The sequence below is a fragment of the Coturnix japonica genome, chromosome 24 (assembly GCF_001577835.2).
Source record: "Coturnix japonica isolate 7356 chromosome 24, Coturnix japonica 2.1, whole genome shotgun sequence".
NCBI classification, from domain to species: Eukaryota; Metazoa; Chordata; class Aves; order Galliformes; family Phasianidae; genus Coturnix; species Coturnix japonica.
Genome location: NC_029539.1, coordinates 2401859 through 2425079, shown reverse-complemented (window position 1 = coordinate 2425079; position 23221 = coordinate 2401859). Strand labels below are relative to the sequence as shown.

The 23221-nt window shown below is 46.2% G+C and overlaps 2 protein-coding genes across 2 annotated transcripts in view; both read right to left on the bottom strand.

Moving 5' to 3' along the window:
• Positions 1–85: 85 nt before the first annotated feature.
• On the bottom strand, positions 86–7008 carry SCN3B (sodium voltage-gated channel beta subunit 3). The gene is made up of 6 exons (XM_032449136.1): positions 6683–7008; positions 5054–5217; positions 3748–3973; positions 2802–2940; positions 2102–2198; positions 86–1656 (listed from the first exon to the last, which is right to left on the bottom strand). The coding sequence occupies exons 1-5, from the start codon at positions 6756–6758 to the stop codon at positions 2135–2137; spliced, it is 669 nt and encodes a 222-aa protein (XP_032305027.1). The 5' UTR covers positions 6759–7008; the 3' UTR covers positions 86–1656; positions 2102–2134.
• A 111-nt stretch (positions 7009–7119) lies between these two features.
• The window catches only part of LOC107324095 (zonadhesin-like), a 115532-nt gene continuing 99430 nt past the window's right edge, over positions 7120–23221 (bottom strand). The window contains exons 80-83 of the mRNA XM_032449129.1: positions 22347–22581; positions 11536–11684; positions 10586–10707; positions 7120–7404 (exon numbers count right to left, since the gene is read on the bottom strand). The gene's annotated coding sequence lies outside the window, so the exon portion shown is untranslated. The remainder of the gene's footprint in view (positions 7405–10585; positions 10708–11535; positions 11685–22346; positions 22582–23221) is intronic.

The window sequence follows — 23221 nt, the reverse complement described above, 5'->3', positions numbered from 1 at the left end:
GCCCAGACTACAAGCGTGCTTCAGCTGCAAGATGTGCTCAGGTTGCCAGACTCAGCTCTGTGAGAACTGCATCGTAACAGCTGGCTAAAGTTGAACCTTGCTCTTAATAAAGGAATTTTGAACATAGGCCAGTTAGAAATCCGGCCTGGACCTGACTTAAAAATGGAGACATTCCTATGATTTTTAGCAACACAAACTGCAGCAGAACATAAGCAGGGGGAAATTCAGTACATAAGCATGCCTTGAGATTCACAAGCACTTGGTAGTATTTAGAAGCAGTCGGTGTAGCAAAATTTGTCAGCTCTTGCAAGCAATAAAGGCTCCATTGCAGCAGGGATGTTACAACATCTCCCATAGGAAAAACCCCTCCATCTTTCCCCACTTCATCCTAAAGTACAACTCCACCCTGGCCAACGTTTCTGCCTGTTTCTTCTTTATAATATGGTGGCTGTGCTCAACTAATCTACGTTTGAAGCCAGAAAACTAATTGCACTCTGCTTAAGCTATTACGATTCAGAAGGTACATTTGCATAGGTACCATTGAACTTATAGTGTATTTCCTGTGCAGAAATGTGTCATTTACAATAAATACTGACTATTCAAATTGGTGACTAAGCACAAAACAGAATTACAACAGACTAGGAGAAAATAAGAAGCATTTTCTCTCTATTCCTCTAGATGGTGCTGCAATACAGGATAAGACAACCATCACAATTGCAAGGGTTATTTTACAAAGCTGGGTCCCACCCAGAGGGCTACGCATCCTATTTACTTTGCTTGCCTGTTTGAATCCTATCAGAGCATCCCCCAGGAACAGGTTAAAGGCATACCTTGTCTTACTGGCTCTCCTGTGGCTGCTGAACGCGGCTCCACAGGTTATTCCTATCACTCTGTATGCTTGAGGAGTAAACCTGCTGCACAAGGTAAATGGAAGGAACTAAGAACTTCAACTCTTGCTAAGTGAAAGGGAGGGGACAGGGGGTTCTTATACTTACGTTATACAGCCTCCCAAATTAGGAGTACTTCAGGATTTCTATTCTCAGCTCCCTCCTTCAGAAGCAGGTCTGACCACAGCACAGGGACTCATCTTCCTACTACATGTTTTTATCTGTTTTAATGCATCTCATGCTACTCTGCATCTGCCCTGGCAGCCCAAAGTCCAAAGGAACTTATTGAGCAACAACTACACTAATTAAACTCTTCCTGCTTAACCTACAGTGACTTCTTGGGCTGTGGAGGAACATCATCACCTTAAGATGAAGATATTCCCAGTCCTGTGGGTCAGAGTAACAGTAACACATACCCTTAATGTCTGCAATGGAGAACTAGCATATTTTGCAAATAAAGGCGGTGGTGACAGCAGCTAAGAAATGACATTAACAGTTACAAAGCCATTAACGTGATGATGGAACTGAAACTTGGGAAGGAGCCGTGCTGCCCGCACCCCCTGTGCCCTTTGCTCAGCATGCTTCAAAAGGAGAGTCCTTTAACAAATGGGCTGGCAGCTCAGAATGGAGTCATGAGGCCAAAGTCAAGGCTGTACAGAGTCCAAGGCAAATGGAAGAGAATTTACACTTCCCCATATTTCCTCCTGACGGCGTAGAGCTCCCCCTCAAACCTGGCTGGCACGACGTGGTCCTTCTGTCTTCAGAGCCCCTGTAAGTGAGAGAATACCCCATAGAGTGCAAGTCATTGCAATGTGCTCATGGAAGGGTCCATCAGCACAATGCCTGAAGGGACACAAGACTTCCAGGGATCAAGATTCCAGTCCTCTGCACATAAAACCCTCCAATAACAGATGTTTCCTCTGCAGATTCCTGTCCTTCCTCCTGCATACAGCTCCCTATCTGCAGGGCACAGTCACTATTTCCAACACCTGAGGATTAGGTATAGGAGGAGTAATTAAATCACGGCCTGAATGCTACCATTCAACAATACCTTAATTGCTTCTGTGGTCACTATGGAAGCTCCAGACAAGGGGCAAAAACTCCCGGGATCTCTGCTCTGCCACCTCCCCAGCACCACATAATCCTAACCCACAGCAGTAAGGCTGAAGGGTGGACAGGCACAAGCAGCAATTCACTGCTCCTTCATCACTTACCTTGGTGCTGTGCACTCTGCAGACGTCTCTCTGCTATTCCTCCACGGGCACGGCACAGTTCTCCTTGTTTTCTGATGGAATTGCAAGGTAGTCTGTCCTGTAGTCAGAACAAAAAAGATGAAAGCATGACCTGAAGTGTGTAGTTCGAGTCCATTCACTTCTTCAGAGATGCTGAATTCCCTGAGGTACCTCTAAGGTAACAAACATCACTCACAGAAGATCCTTGGCATAACCAGAAGCAGATGCTGAGCCTTACCCTACTGTAAAACCCCATGCATACAGCTTTCCCACCACATTCAAAGAGCACTGTTAGTTAAGCTGAGAACGTAAAAGGATAGGAATAGGCCAGCATAAAAACTGGGACACCTCTGCTCTGTCAGCTTGCCAGAATTACTCTCCTCTTGTGCTTTATCACAGCATAGGCTATAGACTTGTGAGTCACATCTCTAGAAGTGGGCCTTCCAGGAGAGCATCTCCACGTGGTTCAAATAGGGCCATCTTGGAATCCTGCCCACCTTGGCCACCCTCCCTACAATGCACATCATCCCTCCTTTCCCAGTGCACCAACTCTTTGGTTACTCCCTTCCAGTGCAATGATTTCAGACATAGCAAACCTCAAATAGAAATGTGCAATAGCAAAGTTCAGCCTTCTTGCAATCTGACCTGGATTGAGACACCTCTGGAGAGATGTCAAACTTACGCATTTTCCTGGGCAGCCTCCTCTGCCTTCGAGACTTTCCTGTAGCAATAGACCATTTCTATCAGTAGCCACAAGGTGAGGAAGACCAGCAGAATGTACATCATGATTTCAGAGATGACTGAGGTGAAGTCTTCTCCAGCTGTTAAGAGAATGAAACCATCTCTGATCATTTCCATGCAGCTGTTGGAGCGCAGCAGCTCCATTCAGACCTTCCCACCCTCGTCTCCTCCTTAACCCACTTCATCACACAGTCCTAGCTGCCACTACACAGTGAGGGGTCAAAAGACAGGAAAATAGGTGAGGCTGCCAATAAAACAGGCCAGCAGCAATTTCAGGCCATGTTTCCACTGGTATCAAAGATGCACAGGCTTGTCTGCGCCTTGTGTTCTCTGCAACCCACACATTCATACAGATTGCTCACCGCGAGCCTATCTCAGCTGTACGTACCCTTTCCTTTCCATGTCCTATTTGCTGCAGTTTGCTTGAGTGTGCTGTGCCAACAGTGATTTGGAGAGAGATCAAAATAAGACACAGGGAAGAAAGGAAGGGAAGGCATAAAATAAGAAGATGAGGAATTGAACTTGTCCACTCCAGAGAGGGACAACAAGATTCCTATGGCCAGGATCTCAGCACAGAACTGGGTGAAATCAAGAGTAATGGTAAGACAGAAGAGCAGTGCAAAGGGAAGGAGGATGCAAGAGACTGAAATCAAAATGGAGAATGAGTTCAGAGAGGGAGGGGGTGGAAGTGAGGAAGGAGCGGCTGTGGGTAGCCAGGCAAAATCTGTGCTGTAGCATCTCTGAACCACCAGGGGAGAGGTGAGGGCTCTGACCAAAGTGGAAACCTCTGCTTGATCCTCCTCCTGCAATGCAATCCAAATCCCATCCCTGTATAAAACACCCATGGCCAATTAGGACACGCCACGATTTCTGCCAGCCCTCCATACCCTCTTCCACCACGGTGAGGTGGATCAATCTGGAGCTTGTGAAGAGAGGCCGGTGAATCTCAAACTCAAACTCCCGGGTGATGTTACAGGTGTAGATACCCGAGTCATTCAAGGTGACATTTAACACAGTGATGGACACATCCTGCATGTCTTTACTCCCATTCCATTGTATCCGACCACTGAAGCGGCTTGGAAATTCATGATTCATTTTCCTGTGCTCATAGATCTGTGATGGGACAGGAAGGGATATTCTGATTAATAGCTGACTTCAATCTCAGACAACAACACAGCATATCCAAGGAACTCAGCTCTCCACTGGCTGCATGTGTGCATGTTCTGGGATGTGGCCTTCTTGGGATCAACATATGTCCTTATTTTGCTATCCTTTACCCTAAAATCTCAGTCTGTTTTACCAAAGAGAGAAAACTGAATTATTTCCATCATGGAAGTAACAAAACAGAGGCGGAGAGCAGCAGAGACACGTATGGACAATGGGCAGGAGATTATTTGCTGCCTTGCCTGGCCCTACTTAATCATGATGAAACGAAGGCACAGATCTAATTCTTCATGCTTGGATAAAAGAGCTACTGAAACCTTATTCTCAGATTTACCATTCTTGCAAGGTTCCCATTTTAATTCACCCTGAAAACTAATTTTACCTTTTCCTGACAGGAATCCAAAGCAACTCGCTCAGATCCTCCCACAGTCAGCACACACCACTGGTTTCTTTTTGGCAAAAAAGAATTCAACTCTGTCCTACAGATTTAGCAGAGCCTGATTTAACCTCCAAAGAACAGCTTCTGAATTCAGAAGCATCCCAAGAAATAAGAGTTAACCAATGTGGCTGGATGTCATCCCATGCTTCTGTTTTCCCTTCTCAGTCCCTTTGTATATTGGATGATACGCAACCCAAAATGTCTGAACTCACCAACAGATTCTAGCTTTTCCTGCCATGGGTACCTGCTGTGTGCTAATCAGCTCAGCAAGGAAAAGATGCTTTAGTTACTGCTCAGCTATAGACCCTTTGGGTAAAAATACCATATAAACTGAAGATCTGGAATTTGGAGCTGATTTTAGCTACCAGCTCATTTCTCCTCTATGATATTAAAGCAGCCTGCTAGGCATTCCTACAGACTTTGAATGAAAACATGGCATAAATCTTGTCATTATGTCTGGGTCTCTTCATCAAGGATCTTGTGGCAAGGCAAACTCACACTCTTCATATTAAATCTTTTGGCTTCTGCCATGAGTTCTTTGGATTGCATGGCCTACCAAAGCAAGGGCTCAGCTACCCAGACATACATACGGGTTCATCTTTGCCACCCTCCGGCCTGTAGAACCATTCCACCACTGTGCTGGCTGTGACCTCTTCTCTTTTCATGCAGGAGATGCAGAGCAGCTTCATGTCCGTCCCCTGGACCGCCTCTGTCTCTGATGGAACTTCAACACATACTGCAGAACAAAAACCAGCTAGGAAAAAAGCATAGAGGGAAAGTGAGCAAGGATATGAGAGAGAAACACGGAGGCTGCAGTTATCCACACACATCGTCCCCAATGGAAAACCCTTTGATTCACTACCAGCATCCTCTGCCTCTCTTCCTTCTCTGAGATATAAATAATGCATCATAATTAACAGAAGGTGATCGTTTCATGCAAATTCACCTCTCCAGCATCTGCTTTGTTACAACGTTTAATTCTTCCTATAGTAATTGATGCTGTTTTGAAGGCACGGTTCATTCTTTCTCCCACATGCTGAGCGTGCTCCCATTCCAGCAGCAATTAAAGTCTGGGATGAGAGAAAGCCCAGAATTCAAGCATGGAGGAACGCCTCGCTCTTTGTGTGAGTTGAAAGGTGGATGTATTTCATCTGGCAGCGTGCTCAAAACAAAGGGTTAAGATTCTCCATGCTTCCTGTTTCTAGGTTTCATAAGCAGTCCTGGAAATCAAGGGCTTGGACTTGAGTGCATTTGGCAGCTGGGGGAGTTATTGATTTTACGTGCACTCCGCTTTAAAACGCTTCCAATCAGATCTGTGCAAACATGGGCAGATATAAAACACAGCTCTCCCAAACGAGACAAAAAAAATCAGTCTTTGAAGGCAAATGCTTGATATGAAACCCAGCGCGACATCTCAAGACGAAATCCCTGCTGACATTTGTCCCCTGGGCTAAACAATGCTGGGTTCCGTCTGTCCCACCCTGTCTCCAAAGCCTCGAGTGCAGCTCAGTGGAGATGCTGACTTGGCTGCTGCTCCCTCCTCCCCAGCCTCTGAGATTCCATTAACCCTCAACTCTCATGTACTGTGAGACCTACGACCTATCCTGGAAACAGCCTCTTTCTCCCACATCACCTCTATGGATAGCAACAGTTTTCTGGGAGGAATAAAAAAGCAACTACTTGATCGTGCTCTACACTCCAGGTACACTAAATGCACACACACACATGCAAACAGAGCTGTACGTATCCATGCTGTATTAGCATCACTAACAGCATATCTTTGGACTGAGGATCAATGGCAATAAAACCCAAACGTTTCCTTCAGGTTACAAAGCCTGCACAGAAAAAGCAGCGCATGGAGTGTGCGCTGCATGTGGGTTCGCTGTAATTTAACTGCACGTTAAATTGCATTGCACATTTTACAACAAAAGCCAACAGGAAACAGCGAGGAACTTGCAGGCGTGTGCAAGAGCACGCTTTGTGCCAGAAGTCCACTTAGCAATATCACATTTCTTTGCTCATATTAACTCCCATTAGCTTGGTATTAACTCCGTATCCATGTTATTCCCTTCTCTTCCTGTAAGCAAAACAAAAAGCCGCTCCGAAGGCTGAGCTTTGTGACAGCGTTAAAGGAACCCTGCGAGGTTTGAAAGAGCATCCTCCAAACACGGGGTTTGGGAAGAACCCTCCCGAAGGCACCACGCAATGGAAGCACCTACCCCAAACAACCAAAGCGGCCGAAGACGCGCAGATCAGCCGTGGCAACGCAGCCATTGTTCCAAACGAGGAGCTCATCCACCAGGCACGGCTCCTTCTTCAAACGATCCGACGCAACAGGATGCTCCGAAGGCAGCACCACGGACAGGGGTCGGAGGCAGCACCACGGACAGGGGTCGGGGTAGAGCCGGGCGGCTCCGGGAGCAGCAGGTGGCTGCTGGGGAGCCCCGGAGCGCTCCGCCGGAGCTCAGCCTCCCTCGGCCGGCAACGGCTGCGCGGAGCTCAGCCTCACCCGGGTGGGGGGCCCGGCTCACGGCAGGCATGCGCGGGCCCTCCCTCATCACCAGCCCCGGCCCCAGCTTGGGGCTCCTCCCGGTCGTGGAGAAGCAGCTTGGGTTGTGCTGGAGTCAGAGCGTGGCCCCCTCCCCTTTTTTTCCCCCCCTCTTGGTTGGAGAGGGGATATTAGCATCGTTTAGTTGTCTCGGAAATAAAGCCAGATAAAGAGATGGGGGAGAGTTATCTGTGCGAGGTCACCAGGAGGGCTTTGCCTATAATGATTATAATGCTATAATACTAGCATTTGTACGGCTCTGAAGGTCACAGTTGGAAATACTGGGAAATCCTCTCCTCATGTTCCAGTCTGATTCCCAGGAGCTCAGTGCCAGCAGCAGGCTGGGCTTTCTCGGTTTGGACTGGAGCCACAGCACCCAGAAGGGCTCCAACTCTGAAGGTCACAGTGGGCAGAGAGGGAGAAATGAAGTGCTCGTTAAATGGGCTCCCTCTTCACAATGCATCTGTGCTGATGGCAGCTCAACCCACAGCACAACCTATTGAATGAAACCTGGCCAACTCCATCAGACAATGGCATGGGAGCAACTTCCTGAGCCAAAACCCAGGAGTGTGTGTTGGACACATGAGAACCACCCAACTAGAAACAGCAGCCATATGAAAGCATTGGCTTCAGCCCTTTGGCTGGACATGGACACCCAACAGGGAACAGCACTGCTGAGTCCAGACCTGCCCATCACTGCGGCTTGATCCTGAGGGCACACACATGGAATCTGGTCCCTACACTGCATAAGCAAAGCAGGCACACAGCAAAGATTCTGAATGCTCTAATTAAACATCACCCAATTGCTTATATCAGGGACTGCGACCCCTGAAACCTTCACAGCCCTGAAGTATTGCAGCAGTAGCTGACCAAAGCCATGGCAGCTTCCATCTCCTCTGCCCATAGGGTTCTCCAGCTTTATCCACCACCCTAACATCAAACATCCCAAAGCAAACACCCACATATCTGCCAGGGCCAGGAGCAGAGACCAGATGTCAGCAGCACCCTTCCATTTTCTCCCTTAAAAGCCATCAGTCGTGAATATCCAAATCAGCAATACTTAACTTTTCCCCGAAGGAAGCAAAAATAGCACCTGCAATACCCAGAGATGATAACACATTAAGTCCCATGCACATTTCCCATTGCCCCTGGCTGTCTACACAAGTCAACAAAGGAAAGGCAGGCTTAGCTATAGGATTTGCTCCTAGCTTTTCCGGAACAATCCAGCCTGTGTGTGGCAGATGAGTGCTGATGGAGGGTATTTTTATAGACACAGGAACCACTGAACAATGTCCACAGCGATCTCATCTGACAAGCACCTGTTTCATGAAGTGCAATGGAAATCATATCTGTTCCCGGGCAGCCAGGTGCACTGCCAGGAACTGAAGGACATGGATCAGCAGAGCTGCACTGTGTTGTGCTGTACAACTCACATCCACCCCAGAGAACACAGCCAGGAGTGGGACAGGGGGGTCCAAGTCTATGGGATCACGAGGATGCAGCAGCTCTTTGATTTGCTCAGCAGCCACTAATCGACCCTTCACCCTCAGCACAGTGTAGCTCAGGTTCCTCTGTGCAGAAACAGCATCCTCTTCTCTAACCCCATGCACTCCAGAAGTCATCTGACAACCAACTGAAATTACAGTAACAAACAAACATCCTTAAATAATAATGAGTTTTCCCTCAGAGTCATTTATGTGCAGACCTGAAGCACTGCACGCTACTCATCCTGGTCAGTCTGGAGTTCTAATTACTATTTAAAGATGGGAAATGTGGCCCAGGGGTGAAGAAAATCACTGGTGAAACAGGGGTGGTGGATTGTAACACAATAAGCCACAGGGCAGAGAAGCAAACAGACATCAACATCCTTTCCCCATCTACAGCTTCAACGTGCACTACAGACAAAGCATAAGATGATTTGCAGTGCAGACTCTTGGTCTAGAATGTGTTCCCTGGACATGCTGCCCAGACCTCTTCAGAAAACCCTTCAAACAATCAGGACATCATACTGAAAGCTTCATTTTTCTCTGCTGTGTGAGAGATGGAGAGTACACATTCATCAAAACCCACCCAGCCTAATGATGCACAGCTGCTGCTCCTTGCTATGATGCCTGCAGGGAGCGGACTGGAGCAGAGTCACAGCCCATAGGGTGCAGGATGCTCAGTGCCACAAAGCCCTCAGCTGTTTTAGCACTTCAGGGGATGTGGTGAAGGGGGATGAATGTTGAGAGGGATATCTTGAGTGCTGCAAGCAGCAGCCCAACTTATCATGCAGGGATTGCTATGGCAACCCACCCAGTTAATGCTTCACCAGCAAAAAGGAAAGAAAAAAGGGGGAAAAAAAAGGCTGGTAGTTCCACACAGGCACAACAGGACCAGGAGATAAAAGGTAAATTCAGCACCCCCACCCCCACTAATCCCTCAATCTTCTGGTCTCTGAGCCAGGCTATGGGAGGAGGAGCACAGAACATGCATCTCTGGCCTCCATGTGACAGCCATCTCAGCAGTTCCTCTGTCACTGCCATAATCATGTCAGCTCACTTCAGCACAACTGTTGTGCAGCTAAACATCAGCAAGGTTTGTTCCTTGCCCCTTTTTCTGTCCATCAGGAGCCAACACAGGAACCCACTGCCAGCACCAACTGCTCGTTGCCATCTCAGCCTCAAGGCAGCCAAAGCCCTGCGACAACAGATTGTGCATGTTCTATCTTAACTACTGCTCCCAGAGCTTCATTTAGCTCTGCTCATGTCTGAAGAAGAGACCTCCAAGGCCTCTGGATGGGCGATATTCTGACCTCTTAATGCCAGCTGCTCTCCCTTTCTGTTTGCAATGACGACACATGAAGCATCCCTGTGCCATCCTTACCTCACACAGCCTGCTCAACATGCCTCCATTTATCCTCAGCTCTTAGAACTGTTTTCTTTTCAGGTCTAAAAACAAAGAGAACTAGACACAGACACTCCTCTCTATGAACAAAAGGGCTCGGGCCAGCAGGCTGTGAGCCCTCAGTGCTTTTCTTAGTGGTGCTCTCTCTCAGATAAATACTTCCTCTGACACAGAAGAGCACAAACACAGCCCACATACTTGGATCCCTTTAAGCAGCAGGTGTGAAGGCTGGGTTGAAAATTGCCCTCTCTGTGTCTGAGAAATTGGCACCGAGATTCATTCCTCCACACTGCCAACACTCTGTGGTCAGTTAAACCCTGGTCCCACTCCAGGTACTTGAGATATTGTTCTCTGAGACTCAGCACCAAGAAGATCAAGCAGTGTATACGCCCATAGGAGAACCTTTGCATGCTGTAAAGTGCTGTTTTACCAAGCTGCAGCTTAACGAGGTGGCACTTTCACAGATATGCTTTTAGGCCTCTCCTCCGCCCATTCAATTCAGCAGTGGATGGAAATCCATTAGGGTCAGATTGCCACACACAGCCATTCACATCTGCTCATTTAATTTCTCCTTCTCTTTAAACTCTTACTGCTCCTGAAATACACCGATGCATCAATTATTTTAGCACCTCACAGTGGCTGTTCCTCTGTCAAATTAAACCTCGTGCATCAAGTGTTGCCATCTTACCTTGGCTGAATTGAACTGAAAACCCCTGCGGTTTTCTTCCTTAAGGGGTATGGAAGACTGAACCTCCCCATAGCCAGCATTAAACAAGGAAAACTCATCGTTAACTCCTTTTTCAAGCACATCTGTAATACATCAGACATCACATGTAATAAAATATGCAAAAAAGAAGGCAATATGACAAATTTTCCAGGTCAAATTCGAAGCTGCTGGGTAAAGTAATGCACATTACACAGAGCTTTGAATATATCAGCGTGGTTTGCAGTGCCGCTGATGGCCGCCAGAGGGCGCTGTGCTACCTGCGTTATGGCACCGCGCTTCTTAATGGCTGGAGATACTGAGCTTAAGTGATGCTAAATGAACACATAAGATTTATGGGACACAGTAAAAGCAAGAGGGATGCAGAAAGCCCTCCCCAGATCTAAGCTTGGAACACAGCACAGAACCAATTCCATCCACTTGCTCACTTCCTCCTGCTTCACCAGCTCTAAGAAGGATGAATCAGTAACTGCTGCTATCACATACAGATATCCATGTATTCCAGCCAGAGATCATCCAGTTAAGATGGCTAAAGTAATTCAAAACATTAAAGATAGTTGGGGAATCAGAGGGAATAAGGCAATTCTAGCAGCAGTCCTTGAACAGAGCAGAACAAGAGCACCCCTATATCACGTTCCATTCACAGGACAGCCAGCTCCCTGAGTCAGGTAATTAATTGCCTGGAGGTCATTGTGGTTGTGTATTTCAAGGTCAGCTTAAACTGGGTCATCAGCTCAAGTCTGTGTTTTGGCCAAGACTAAAAATCAGGGTCAACTGCCAGCACCACATCGAAGATGAAACCAAGAGGTCCTAAAGGTGGTCCTAAAGGCACCATTGGTCCTCAAGGTGATATTATTACTTGTCCACCCTCAATGCTCAATGAAACCAAACCCATCTTTTTGGATGGTACTTACTTTGGAAGCAGAAACAGCTTCATTCCAGCACTAGAGATGGGGCCTCCAACTCCAGACCATGGGATGCTGTTGGTGGATGCTCCCCACAACAGAAATCCAGCATTCCAGCATGGTGCTTCCAGCAGGCCATTGCTATTGGAAAGAACTCCCTATTAAAAGAAAAGAGTGTTTGCTATTACTCATAACTGAGAGAGAAGCTTGCTGTTATAAGAGAACTAAGTTTTATCTGCGCTTCCAATATATTTTCCTTGTTATTACTATGCGCACACTTGAATAATCACAACAGGAAACCACTTGCTGTGCCTTTTGTCTCTTTCTTTCCTATTTGTACAGATTCAACCCCACAGGATCCCTATCCAGATAACAACGACCCAATGGAAACGATGGGCTGTGCACAAGGAGCCATACGTGCCCATATGTGCCCTTCTATCTAAATAAAAGTAGAGGTATTGGAAGCCATTCACAGCATGGCTAAAGCCCTGTAGGAATGAGGTGAAAGGGAAGCCAGGTGACCCAGTGAGGAGTGGTGTGCTCATTTCCATTCCAATGGCACTACACATACCCTTCAGCTGCTAACAGTACCCGAGTTCCTAAGCTCTGATCATTCAAGCACCCAGGATGCTCACAGTCCATCTCCAGCAGCTACTTATTACTCCCAGTATAAACAACCTCCAATCAAAAAAACACTTTTGGAAGAACAGTTCTCATACTAAAGCCAGGATCTTTTATTTTCAAGACTTTCTATGGGCTTTTATGTATAGGATCAGCAGGACGAGGTCACCACGAAGCTTGGAATGAGCAGCACAGACATCATGGGATGCCCTCTGTTTTTCAGCAGCCATCGAACAAAGCCACTGAGGGAGAATTATACAGAGAGATTTGGTTTTTCCCTTCTATAAAACACTCTTGTTTTATGCCAGAAATTTCATTACATTAAAACCAGGCTGTGTGTTTCAAAGCACAACCCTGACAGATGTTCCCAGTTGGCTGCATTTAAACACCCCCCCCATCTGCCTGGATTATGTTCCCATCTCCAGTGCAGAACTGCTCTCCATGCACAGCTCTGGGTGCCATAGACAAAGGTGCTCAGTGGGTTTGGGCTGCACACTGCACAGGGCAACTCCCACTGCTTTTACCACAGTCCTTCCTCCTCCTACACCCATCCTGATATAAACCAGGTGACATATTCCAACAAAGGAGCTGTTTGTTCTATAAATAGGGCTTTTTTTAACCTCCCCCCCCCTCACATACCACAGGTGTGAGAGCCCTTTCCCAGCATCTAAGAACAACAACACACAACCAGGATCAACACGGGTTGTTTCTCCAAGGAACGACACACCTCGGTGCAGAACCCACAGGCTTTTGGCTATTTCTGAAGCAGAAATAAGGCTTTCATACATCCTCGAGTGAAGCTTACTTTGACTCAGAAACCAACAGCAAGCTATTAGCAAGTACCTTAAGCACAACAGCTCATTTGAGTTGACCCAAAATACCATGAAAGGTCCCCATTACCCACCCTAATTATTATAGGGTCCATACAAGTAGAATCTGAAAGACCGTGTAGATACATGGGGTCACCACTGCACACAAGCTGATGCTAAATGCATTCATGTGTTCAATATCCCTTCACTATCACCTCCTGATTTCAACCATTGCAGCCCATGAGGACCAACCCCCCCAGGAGGCACGGGGGCTGACAGAGGCCAAGCACTCTGCTAAAGGCCACAGATTCCAGCCAGGTTGAGGTGGGGGCCTCTGCCTTCCTGTTTCCTGTTGCCATGACCAGGTTACACGGCCTCCACCCCACTGCTGACCCCATACCTTCATTGCTGCCCCATGATCACACACAGACCTATTTACCAATCCTGGTCTTTTGCCCTGACACAGCTTGCTCAGCAAAACCTCCTCACTCATTTCCCTTTCCAGGCAAAGCTTTACAGTCCCTTCTTTTCCCCATCCTGTAGCAGACAGATTCTCTTGCACGTTGTTCCAATCTCGAAGCCAAAACATGGGCTTGAACGACTCAAGTCTTCTGACTACATCTGGAAAATACAACACAACCACCCTGCTGTGAGCAGGGCCTATCTCCAAGATATATACTTTATATACTATCTCATGAGGTGCATCAACACTCCTGATGACCAAACTGCAAATTCCTTTCAGCTCATCATGTAATAAGATGGGGGTTCTCATTGGGTACAGTGATGCTGAACAACATCGGAGGGCTGAGCAGCATCAGGAATCCTTTATGGAGAAATAGGAGAGTATAGGGCTTCCCTACAGCAGGTTGGTGCAGCAGAGAGCACAGCTACTGGATCAGAACTGTCTGCCTGCCTTGCATAGCAGACCCCAATACTCATTCAAGGAATCTCAGGAAAGGAAATGTTTTCCCACCTGCATCCTGCTCTATTGAGGCCAACCCAGTCTTGGCTTCAGCTGCAATTTCCTGCTTCAACCTGAGTAAAACTCCCCAGCCCTTCCCTGGAGCAGTCCAGAAAGCAGTTCATGTGTGATAGAGGTTCTCATTCTTCGGTGCAGTGCTCGGAAGTGGGAAGGAAGCAGCATTCCCACACTTGTTCCCATTGCCAGCTGGTTGCCTCTAAGCAGTTAATCACCCACCTCTCACGTGGCCTGTAACACTTTCTGCAAGGAGGATGGCAAGCACAAGCTGGCTACCAATACAAAAATAGGGCACGCAGCACTGATGAGCATGAAGGATGAAGATAGGAGTCCTGCCCTTCGGTCTTTCCAGACATACACAGGCTACGAGGCTGAGTTTTACTGTTTATCAACACATAATGCCAGAACAGAAAGTAGGTCAGCAAGCAGGGGATCTCAAAACTGCAGGAAGCTACCTGCCAGTGCCTGTCTCTGGGGTGGGCTGGATGTGTGTAGGCACCAGCAAAGCTGATTTTTAGAGAGAAAAAACCAAAACAGTTTGATCCCAGGGGTGCAGTGAACTCCCCCAGACCAAGTGAGCCAGCACTCAGGAGAGGGAGTGTTCATACCAAGGTGCCCTGGGCAGAGACATGCTGCCAGCTCTGGGTGCTCTCTCTGCACCAAAAAGTCAGCCCAATGCATGGCAAAGCAGTGATTACAACATCAGACTCGGGCACAGGCACACACAGCTTTAAGCTATTCTTCCTGAGTGCCCTACATAAGAAACCCAAACAAATTAAAGAATGAGTAATGGAAAGGTAGGAGGTGGCAGGGCTTGTTTTGGTTCAGGAAAGGATTCCCATCCCTTGCTTGGAATCTAAATTGGATTCAATTTAGATTACAATGAGGCAAGGCCAAACTCCCTTGACGAATGAGCTGCTGAAGTAGATCACTTGTATTCTGCAGCCTTTCTTTAATAAACTCATTTATTTGTCTCCTGCTTCTGCTTTTGTTTCTGATGTTATCAGCCTCCTGCCATGTCCTCCCCTGTCCCCCTAGTCCAGGGTAGCCCTTACAGTCTCCCTCAGTGAGGACAGAAGCAATTTGTTGTCTAGTGAAGAGAGAATGTGTGCTTGGGCTGATAAGTGGATTATCTCCATAAACACGCTTTATAATGCAACGACACCCCACGCTCACAAAACCAAAGGAATTAATCACAGCCAGCAATGTGACATCCAAAGGAGAAAGCTCCCTCTCCTGCCTACTATGCTGCTATTGCAGCCAGGCTCTCCTCTAAAGGGAAAAGCCAGGAAAAATGCACATAACATAAGAAAATCCAGGTTCATGCTCGCCATGTGTCTGCAGGAGGATGTGCCCACTGAACACAGATCCAGCAGCTGTGAGGTTACAGCACTGTGTGCCCCAGCTGGATGTTTAATTGCAAGAAACACAACAGGACAGAGTCCAGCCACCTCATCACCTTGGGGATGCTCAGGCATTGTTGTCTGGTTGGCTCGCTGCAGTATAAGCTTTCATTTTGTTTTCATGGTACCCCCTTATCCTAAAGATACTGCAGGAGGTATCACAGCCCCTGTGAAATGTTATCTCCATTTCAGAAGAAATCAAGAACATGCAGCTATACTTAGAGCAGATGCTCAGTTCCTCACTGGACTGAAACTCTTTCATCTCTGACTCATCTCCATAAGGAAGCGAAGCACATGCAAATCATATATGGATCCAGATCAGTGTACCTGGCAGACCTTTACATGCTCTGCTTGCTTTATCAGCAGGCATTCATTCATTTCATATTTCTCAAGAACTAAATCTATAGCTCGCTCTTGCTGAGTAATGGGGTTGGTGTAAATCGAAAGCGGAATCTGTCAGTGGCAGCTGGTAACAAGAAGGGATGTGGACAGGACTAAATGCCGACCAGCAGCACCCAGCAGTAGCAGCAGACATGCTCTTCACCTCCAGCTAATTCAAGCTGCCAAACGCACTTTACTGCTTCATGTCAGTTGCATGGTCTTCTTGAAAAGACCTTCAAGATCATCAAGTTCAATGGGAAAGACAGAACCTTGAGATCCAACCTGCAACCCAGAGCAGGAAGCTGAATGCAGCGGGTCAAAGCCCTGCTCAGAAGGAAAGTCCACAGTGGCTGGGCTCAACTCCACAGCTCAGTGACTCAGGAACAGAGATGGATATGGGGGAAAGGGCGTAAGTGAGGATGTTACCTGGGGATGACACAGCTTTGTGACGTGGTGCCAGTTTCCTCCGATGGACCAAAACCAAAGCGCTGTCATTCCAATGCTAATGTGCTCATTTTTGTCTCTTCCACACAGAACCCAACTTCACAACGGGCAGCACTCAGAGCTTTCAGCTTTTGCACTTACGTTTTAAGCACCAACCCAATAAACACAGTTATTTGCCCAAAGAGCTTTCCTGAATGGATGCTCGGTTATTAATCTTAAAATACATTGCATTAAAGAGTAATTCATTTTCAAACGATGCAGCTGTGTACATTTCTACATGCTATGATTACAAAGCCTCCCTTTTCCAACAAGTGGACATTTTCAGGGTCCTGAAATAGCTCTAAGTGATAGCTATTATATTATATGCACGCCAGCTATAAAAATACCAGCTTTCACTTCCACGGAAGCAAATACTAACTCATGTATTTCAATTTGCCACGATTACATTTGCCTTAGGAGAGAGGAATAATACACATTTTGGTACTTTTTGAGCCATCCTTAATGCATTATCTGTCTCTATCACCCCGGCTGCCTGAACTGCATTACAATTTAAAACAATTACACGAGCAGACAAAGACCAAGTTTACTATTGCCAGCTAAAAAGCATGTGGATAGTGGCCAACAAAAGCCCAAGTCAGTAACTAAGCTATGCACATTTCCAATTTCAGATTCCCATCATCATCAAGAAGGATGAGAACTTCTAAAGTAAAATTACCACGCTGGAGCTAAGCGCTGTGAATCTCATCGCCAAGCAGCTCTCGCATTAAGAGAGACGGCTTTTAAGATGCCTCCTGGAATCGAGATGGCAAAATGCTGCACATTCCTCTACCAACAGTTCTCTAAAGCCAATCGGTTTCACAGCTCATCAGAAGGAATAACGCTCAATCTTTTATTTTACATCCATGCCAACCTCCTAACGGCTTAATTAGCTGAGAGGGTGAACTACGCAGAGGCTCTGGAAACCAATCTATTTATCATTTGCATTTGAGTAACTTCACCTTTGCAAAGCACTATGCAAACAACATTGACTGCTGTGATGCAGTGGAGCTCGTGCTGCATTGCTTGTGCAGACAGGCTGCACGGCAGCAAGGAGGAGCGCTCGGGGCAGAGCCACAACCAAGACAACTCAATTTGTTCTCCCTCTCATCATTAGCAGAGATCTTGCCAAGCTATTTCACCTTGTTTGCTTGCTTATATTACCACAATGCTTATTTGCATGTAACTCATGACTGACCTCAACCTCCACCCGCTGGCTTGTAGGGCTCTGCACATTGAACATGGCATTGGCCACATAAGCAGCCTCTCCTTGCCACTTAGTTTGTTCACAAATCCACTCAGCCCAGATGCATTCAGGATAATGAAGCAGAACTTGATGGGACTTGTAAGAGCTGCTCTTGGTAACAAAATCAGCAGCAAATCTTTTCCCCATGGATGTGACAGACGGAAGCTCAATTCCTGCCTAAATGTGTTCATTGGAAGCCCAAGGACAGCACAAGCTCACATCATTTTGACAGGCCTGTACACAAAAGCCAACTCCAAATATACCACATGCTTCAAAGATGCTTGTTTTGGCATTTAAAACATGTCACCTGGGCTCATATCTATGGGCATTTGCTCCTCAGGACAGGACTCGCCTCCCCTAAAAGCCAGGGAATTCATCCAAATTATTCTTCCAGGCTCCTCCTCTGCTCAGGCAGAAAGCAGCATGCCTCCACAGGGTAATCATTATCTCATATATATGCTTAACACAAACGAGACGAATTGCTGTCTGGAGGTGCTTCTTTCTTCCCTTTGGCTATAAAGACAAACTGAGTGACTAGCGCAGCCTCAGAGTTAAATTAGATGAGCTGTATCTCATCCTAAGCAATTTTATACTAGGGGATCCCATTATGTTTCTCAGCAATCAGGCAAATTATACAGCAAAGAGACACAAATGAAGCAAGCAGAAAGCTCGGGTCTCCTTGTTCACTGGGACCTCACTACTGCCTTCATTTCACTGTGGGAGCGCTCAGGTTGTATTTGCCAGCTGTGCAAACCCTGGAGCAGACTGACAGCCCCACAGAGCAGCACATCACAGAGCTGTGACACTGTGAGCACGACTTCTGCACATTTCCTGGCTCTTCTGCAGGCTGCTGCCCCTCTGTGACTCAGTTTCTCCATCTATAAAGAGGTGATGATGCTCCTGACCTCTTCTACTTACTGCTGGACAAACAACCCCAGTACATGGTGGACATGCACAGGCTGAGCCTTGGAAGGTAACTCATTCTGTAACCCTACAGGGTAATGGGGCCTTTCTGGGGCTCAGCACAGTAAATAATGAAGTACAACAGAAATGATGTGCAAAAGGAGAAGATCTACAGGGAAAAAGCTAAACTCGGTGAACGTTTCCTATTGAGGACAATATTTTGGAGCTGTTCAATACAAACGTATCACCAGAAGAAAAACTACAAGACCGTTGGGTCCACGTCACATCTAACAAGACCTGGAAGCCTTTGTGAAATGCCTTCTGCGACATTAACCACGCTGTCTTGAGCCAATCCCAAAGTCGCATGGGCTACGATGGGACATGAATTCAAAGATGCTGTCAACATCATGTCCGTGTTTCCAGCCCATCAGGCACAGAATCCATCTTCTCTCCCAACAGTGACTCAAACCTCTACTAACTCAAGTGTTTCAGAGTGAAGGAACGGGCTTCATAAATAAGCCAGGGTGACAGTATGAGGCTTTATTACTTAAATATCTACTAGCTATTATTCCTAATGAGAATATCTTTCATCCGTCCATTTCATAATTATTTTAGAGGTGAGAATGAATGAAAAAATGCCTTAAGAAAAAGCCACATGGCTGTTACTAGCACAGATGTCACTATGTCAGAAAGCAGAACGTAGCAGCTATAGCCCTATTTAGCATCCACGTGTGAGCTTCTTTCCCAAGAGGAAAGCAGGTGAAAGGTCCAACAGCCCCAGGATGGAGCACGAGGATGCACTCAGCTCATAGGGAGCTCTGAAGGAGCACAACCTCCTCCTTGCCTATAGCCCATTGCTCCGCTTGAGGCCATCATTGCAAATGAAGCTCTGGATGGAGCCAAGGGCATGGAAGCCAATATGGAACCACAGCACAGACACTGGTGCTGAGGGCACAGGGCCTGGCCAAGCCTCTTCACGTGCCTTTAACAAATATGAAACAAGTTTTTCCAGCCCCTAAGCATTTTCAGTGCAAGGTCTACGCGGGTGACATTTCACACTGCTCTGAGCTGCATATGAACCCACGTGGCTTTTAAATTCCACAGATGAAATGCTGCTTCCAACTTCACATTGCTGCTCAAACGCCTCCATTGTATCACACCCAGAACCACTTCAAGACCATTTTCTCTCCTTCTGAAAGTCTCAGGTTTACCCCAGCACATAAACATGACCGGTCTTGGAAGGTGGAAGAATCTTGGATGGAAATACAATGAACATGAAATACACAAAGGTTCTCTGAAATATTTCTGCAGGTACAAACTGAGAAGACAAAGCACTTTTTCCATCCACACCATCTAAAGCAACCTGCAGAATTCCACTACTATGATATCACATGTAAATGGGGAGAAAAATAAAGGGAAGAAAAGGGCACAATGCGCTCCATTAAATGCTACAACTGATTCCTATCGCTGCTCTTACAACCTACACAACTTTCTGGAGATGCAGATGCAAAGGCAAAATGAGAAAGTAACTTAAAAAAATAGCCATTTTAAAACATGCTCCACTCTTGCCTTTGCTGCGCTGCTGAAGCCCACCATTCTCAATGTCCACTCCAGGCACTGGCAATGTAATTTTTGCTCCCTGCCTGCAAATCTGCAAGCACAGTCCCAGATGGGAATACCAAACAGAGGTCAATCTGCATCCATGCAATGGTTGCTGGCTGTCAGGTCTCGTAAACCATGAGCCATCGCTTCGTCAGTCCCAGCCTTTGGCCTTAACAGACTGTGACTAAAGATCCTGACTTGCTCTGCTAGCAGCTGTTGCAAGCTGTGAGCCAGCAACTTGGCATTCTCAGCTGACACACTCACCCCTTCAGTGCTCGCAAACCATCATTTTCTGCTAGCAGAGCTCTTGGGTGACACAACATCAATGTAAGGCCACCACGGGGTAAAAAAAATAAATAAGAAACCCCTCTGTTTGAACAACCCACATTCAACCAACTGACTCATTTTTAATCACTTTCCAATAGAGGTCACCCAGCCAGTAAACATCTGGTCATGGCACCTCAACAGCCTTATAATGTGAATTATCTCGTCCTGCTGTATCAGTTGTCAATTACTTGTACAGTCACCTTAGTCCAATGACCTGCTTTCCATTATAAGAATAGCAAGAGCCACAAGACCCAAGTTTTCTTGCAAAGAGTGTCTTGCTGTTGCCCAGCTGCGATGTCTCTAAGGAGTGAGGTTGGATATGTTGGTGTAGAGGACTGAATGTGGACTGCAAACTACACGTCAACTATACAAGCTCTAGATATACTGGTTTGGAATACCTGACTTGTACATGACTTCCCCATTTTAAAGGGGAAAAAGGAATTGTTTTGCCCAAGAACAATGAAAGCATCAAGAAAACAACAAACTGGAATTATTGACCTCCTGTAAATTACATATAATTGCAAACGAAACACTGAAAACCTCAGGATGTTTAAAGAAGAACTTTCAGCCCTAAGCAAACCTTTGTGAAGCACCAGGTAGTCGTAAAGAGGAGGAAGTTCAACCTTCCTAATTCCTTTAATACCACATTCAGTAAGGACTGAATAATGGTTCGTATCATTGGCACTAAGAAGCAGAAAGGATAAGAAAATCCAAGACCTTGTGCCTCACCTGTGCCTTCTATCTCTTTTCCCCTCAGAAACACAGCATTTCAGTACAAGATTGCTGGCCTCATATTTGTCAAAGGCACGTGAAGGGGCTTGGCTGAGCCCGGCACCCCACCCCGACTCACAAAAAATGTGCCAGATTTACTTCTTGTTTGGAACTTCCTTAAGGCAGGGAGCAGTGAGTTCAGCAGTCAGCAGCATGCTGTGAAAGGCAGAGCTCTGCAGCTCCCTGCTTCACACAACCCACAGGCACTTTGGGTCCATCAGAGGCAGTCATGGCTTCTTGATGATCCAACAGGTCTCAATTGAGCCATTCTTCTCATTAAAAAGCAGCTAAATACCAACGTCTGCATAGCTATAGAGTCTAAAAAGAAACTCTAAGCAAGGACTAAAGATAAACAGACCAGTCACTTCTTCCACGCCTGTCTCTTCCTTAGATAAAGAGAAGAAATAAATGACGCATTGAAATAAATGACCCATTTTATCTTTGTTACCGCTTGTGGATAAACAAGAATCGTCTCAATAACACACCAACTCCAAAATCCATCAAGGTGTAGCAATTCCTTTTATGGAATGGAAATACAACTTTCACTCAGACTACACCAGCAGTGACTGTGCCGTGGCTGCAGGGATAGGTCAACACAGTACTGCTACTGCTAACTTCAGATTTGGATTTACATTTACAATGCTAGGTAAAAAGCAACACAAAACATCTCTCTACAACCAGAGATAAGCATGTTCTAAGGCAAGACATGCATGCTGTACCCCAAACCATAGTTTTGCTGCTGTAAAAGCAATGAATGAAGAAGAAAAGCACTGAGCACACATGGAGGCCACTGTGCTCCCTCTGCTGCTCTCCCAGAAGAAAGGCAACAAGCCCATATCACACCTTGGGAAAGCAAATGAACACACACCTACCACCACCCAAACCTGCATCTTTGGGTGCTTCAAAAGCTGCACTGTGCCCATTGTGCAAATACAAGCATAGGAGGCGTGTAAATACAACTATTAATAATTAAAAATATTAAATTCCAAAGGTAAACGTCTGCAGGAAGAAAAAAGCAAATCCATTCTACTTCTTTACTCCAAAGCTTTCACAACCACTTTTCCCTTCTCTGCACAACCAGAACATATACAAGACCCTGACACATGTACCAGCAAGCCTGCAGCCTTCATGCAGTACAATGCAATACAGCATGATAAACAACAGCCAAACATTCCCATTTGTCCTTGTGCAACACTTGCAAGCAGAAATGACCATAGAACAACATCAAAATAAGACAGTATTTCAGAAAGGAAGCCTGCTATTTTTAAGGTTAATGTATAGGAATCAGAACAACACACCTTTATTTTACCTTCAAACCGGGGCTCAGCTCTGGGCGTTGAGACACGCTGGGAACTCACATGATGATTACAGCTCTTACACAGACATCAGCTTATATCCCTCTCAATGCATGTCACATCTTGCCAAGCCAAGGGAAGAACGCTTCACTGCCAAGATTCAACAGTGTGTGCACTTGTCCAGAGCTGCAGCCTGGCTTCTCACGTGGGCTTTATTCCTGATGCTTTTGCAGCTGGGCTATAAACAATAAAAAACAAGATCAGTGCTCCCAACAGTGGGATATTACACTGGCCAACCACAGTATGTTGGCTCACAAGGAACATGCGATTAGCCTTTTATAGCACTTCCCATCGGTACTTTGAAATTTACAAGGAAACCAACCATTCTCTCAGTGGAACAGAAGTTAATAAAACCGCCATCGAGCTTTTTAAACAGTCAGTTTCTTACTTTTAACTTGGCAGCTCAATATAGACCATTTGTTAGCAGGCAATCCCAGGTCAATGCTTTGTATACTGTTAGGCTATGGCACTGTCATAAGGCTTTCTCAGTTTAATTAATTTTCTACATGAACACCCTTTAATAAGACAGATGCTTTGGTGTAAATGCTGCAAGACCATAGTATACAGTGTGCTTTGCTGCCAAACACTGTTCTAATTGCATCTCTAACATTTGTCCTCAGGCAAAAGTTGTTGTGACTTTGAGAAATGCAAAACCTGCTAAAATGACCCAGATGACATCCTAAATCATGAATTCTTACTTATTTCCACAAGTCAATTAACAGCAGGATTCTATATACATCCCTGTGTTCCTCGATGGGTTGTGAATCCAAGCTCCCAGTTAAAAGTTATCAGTGAAGAAGCCAAGAATACTAACCTGT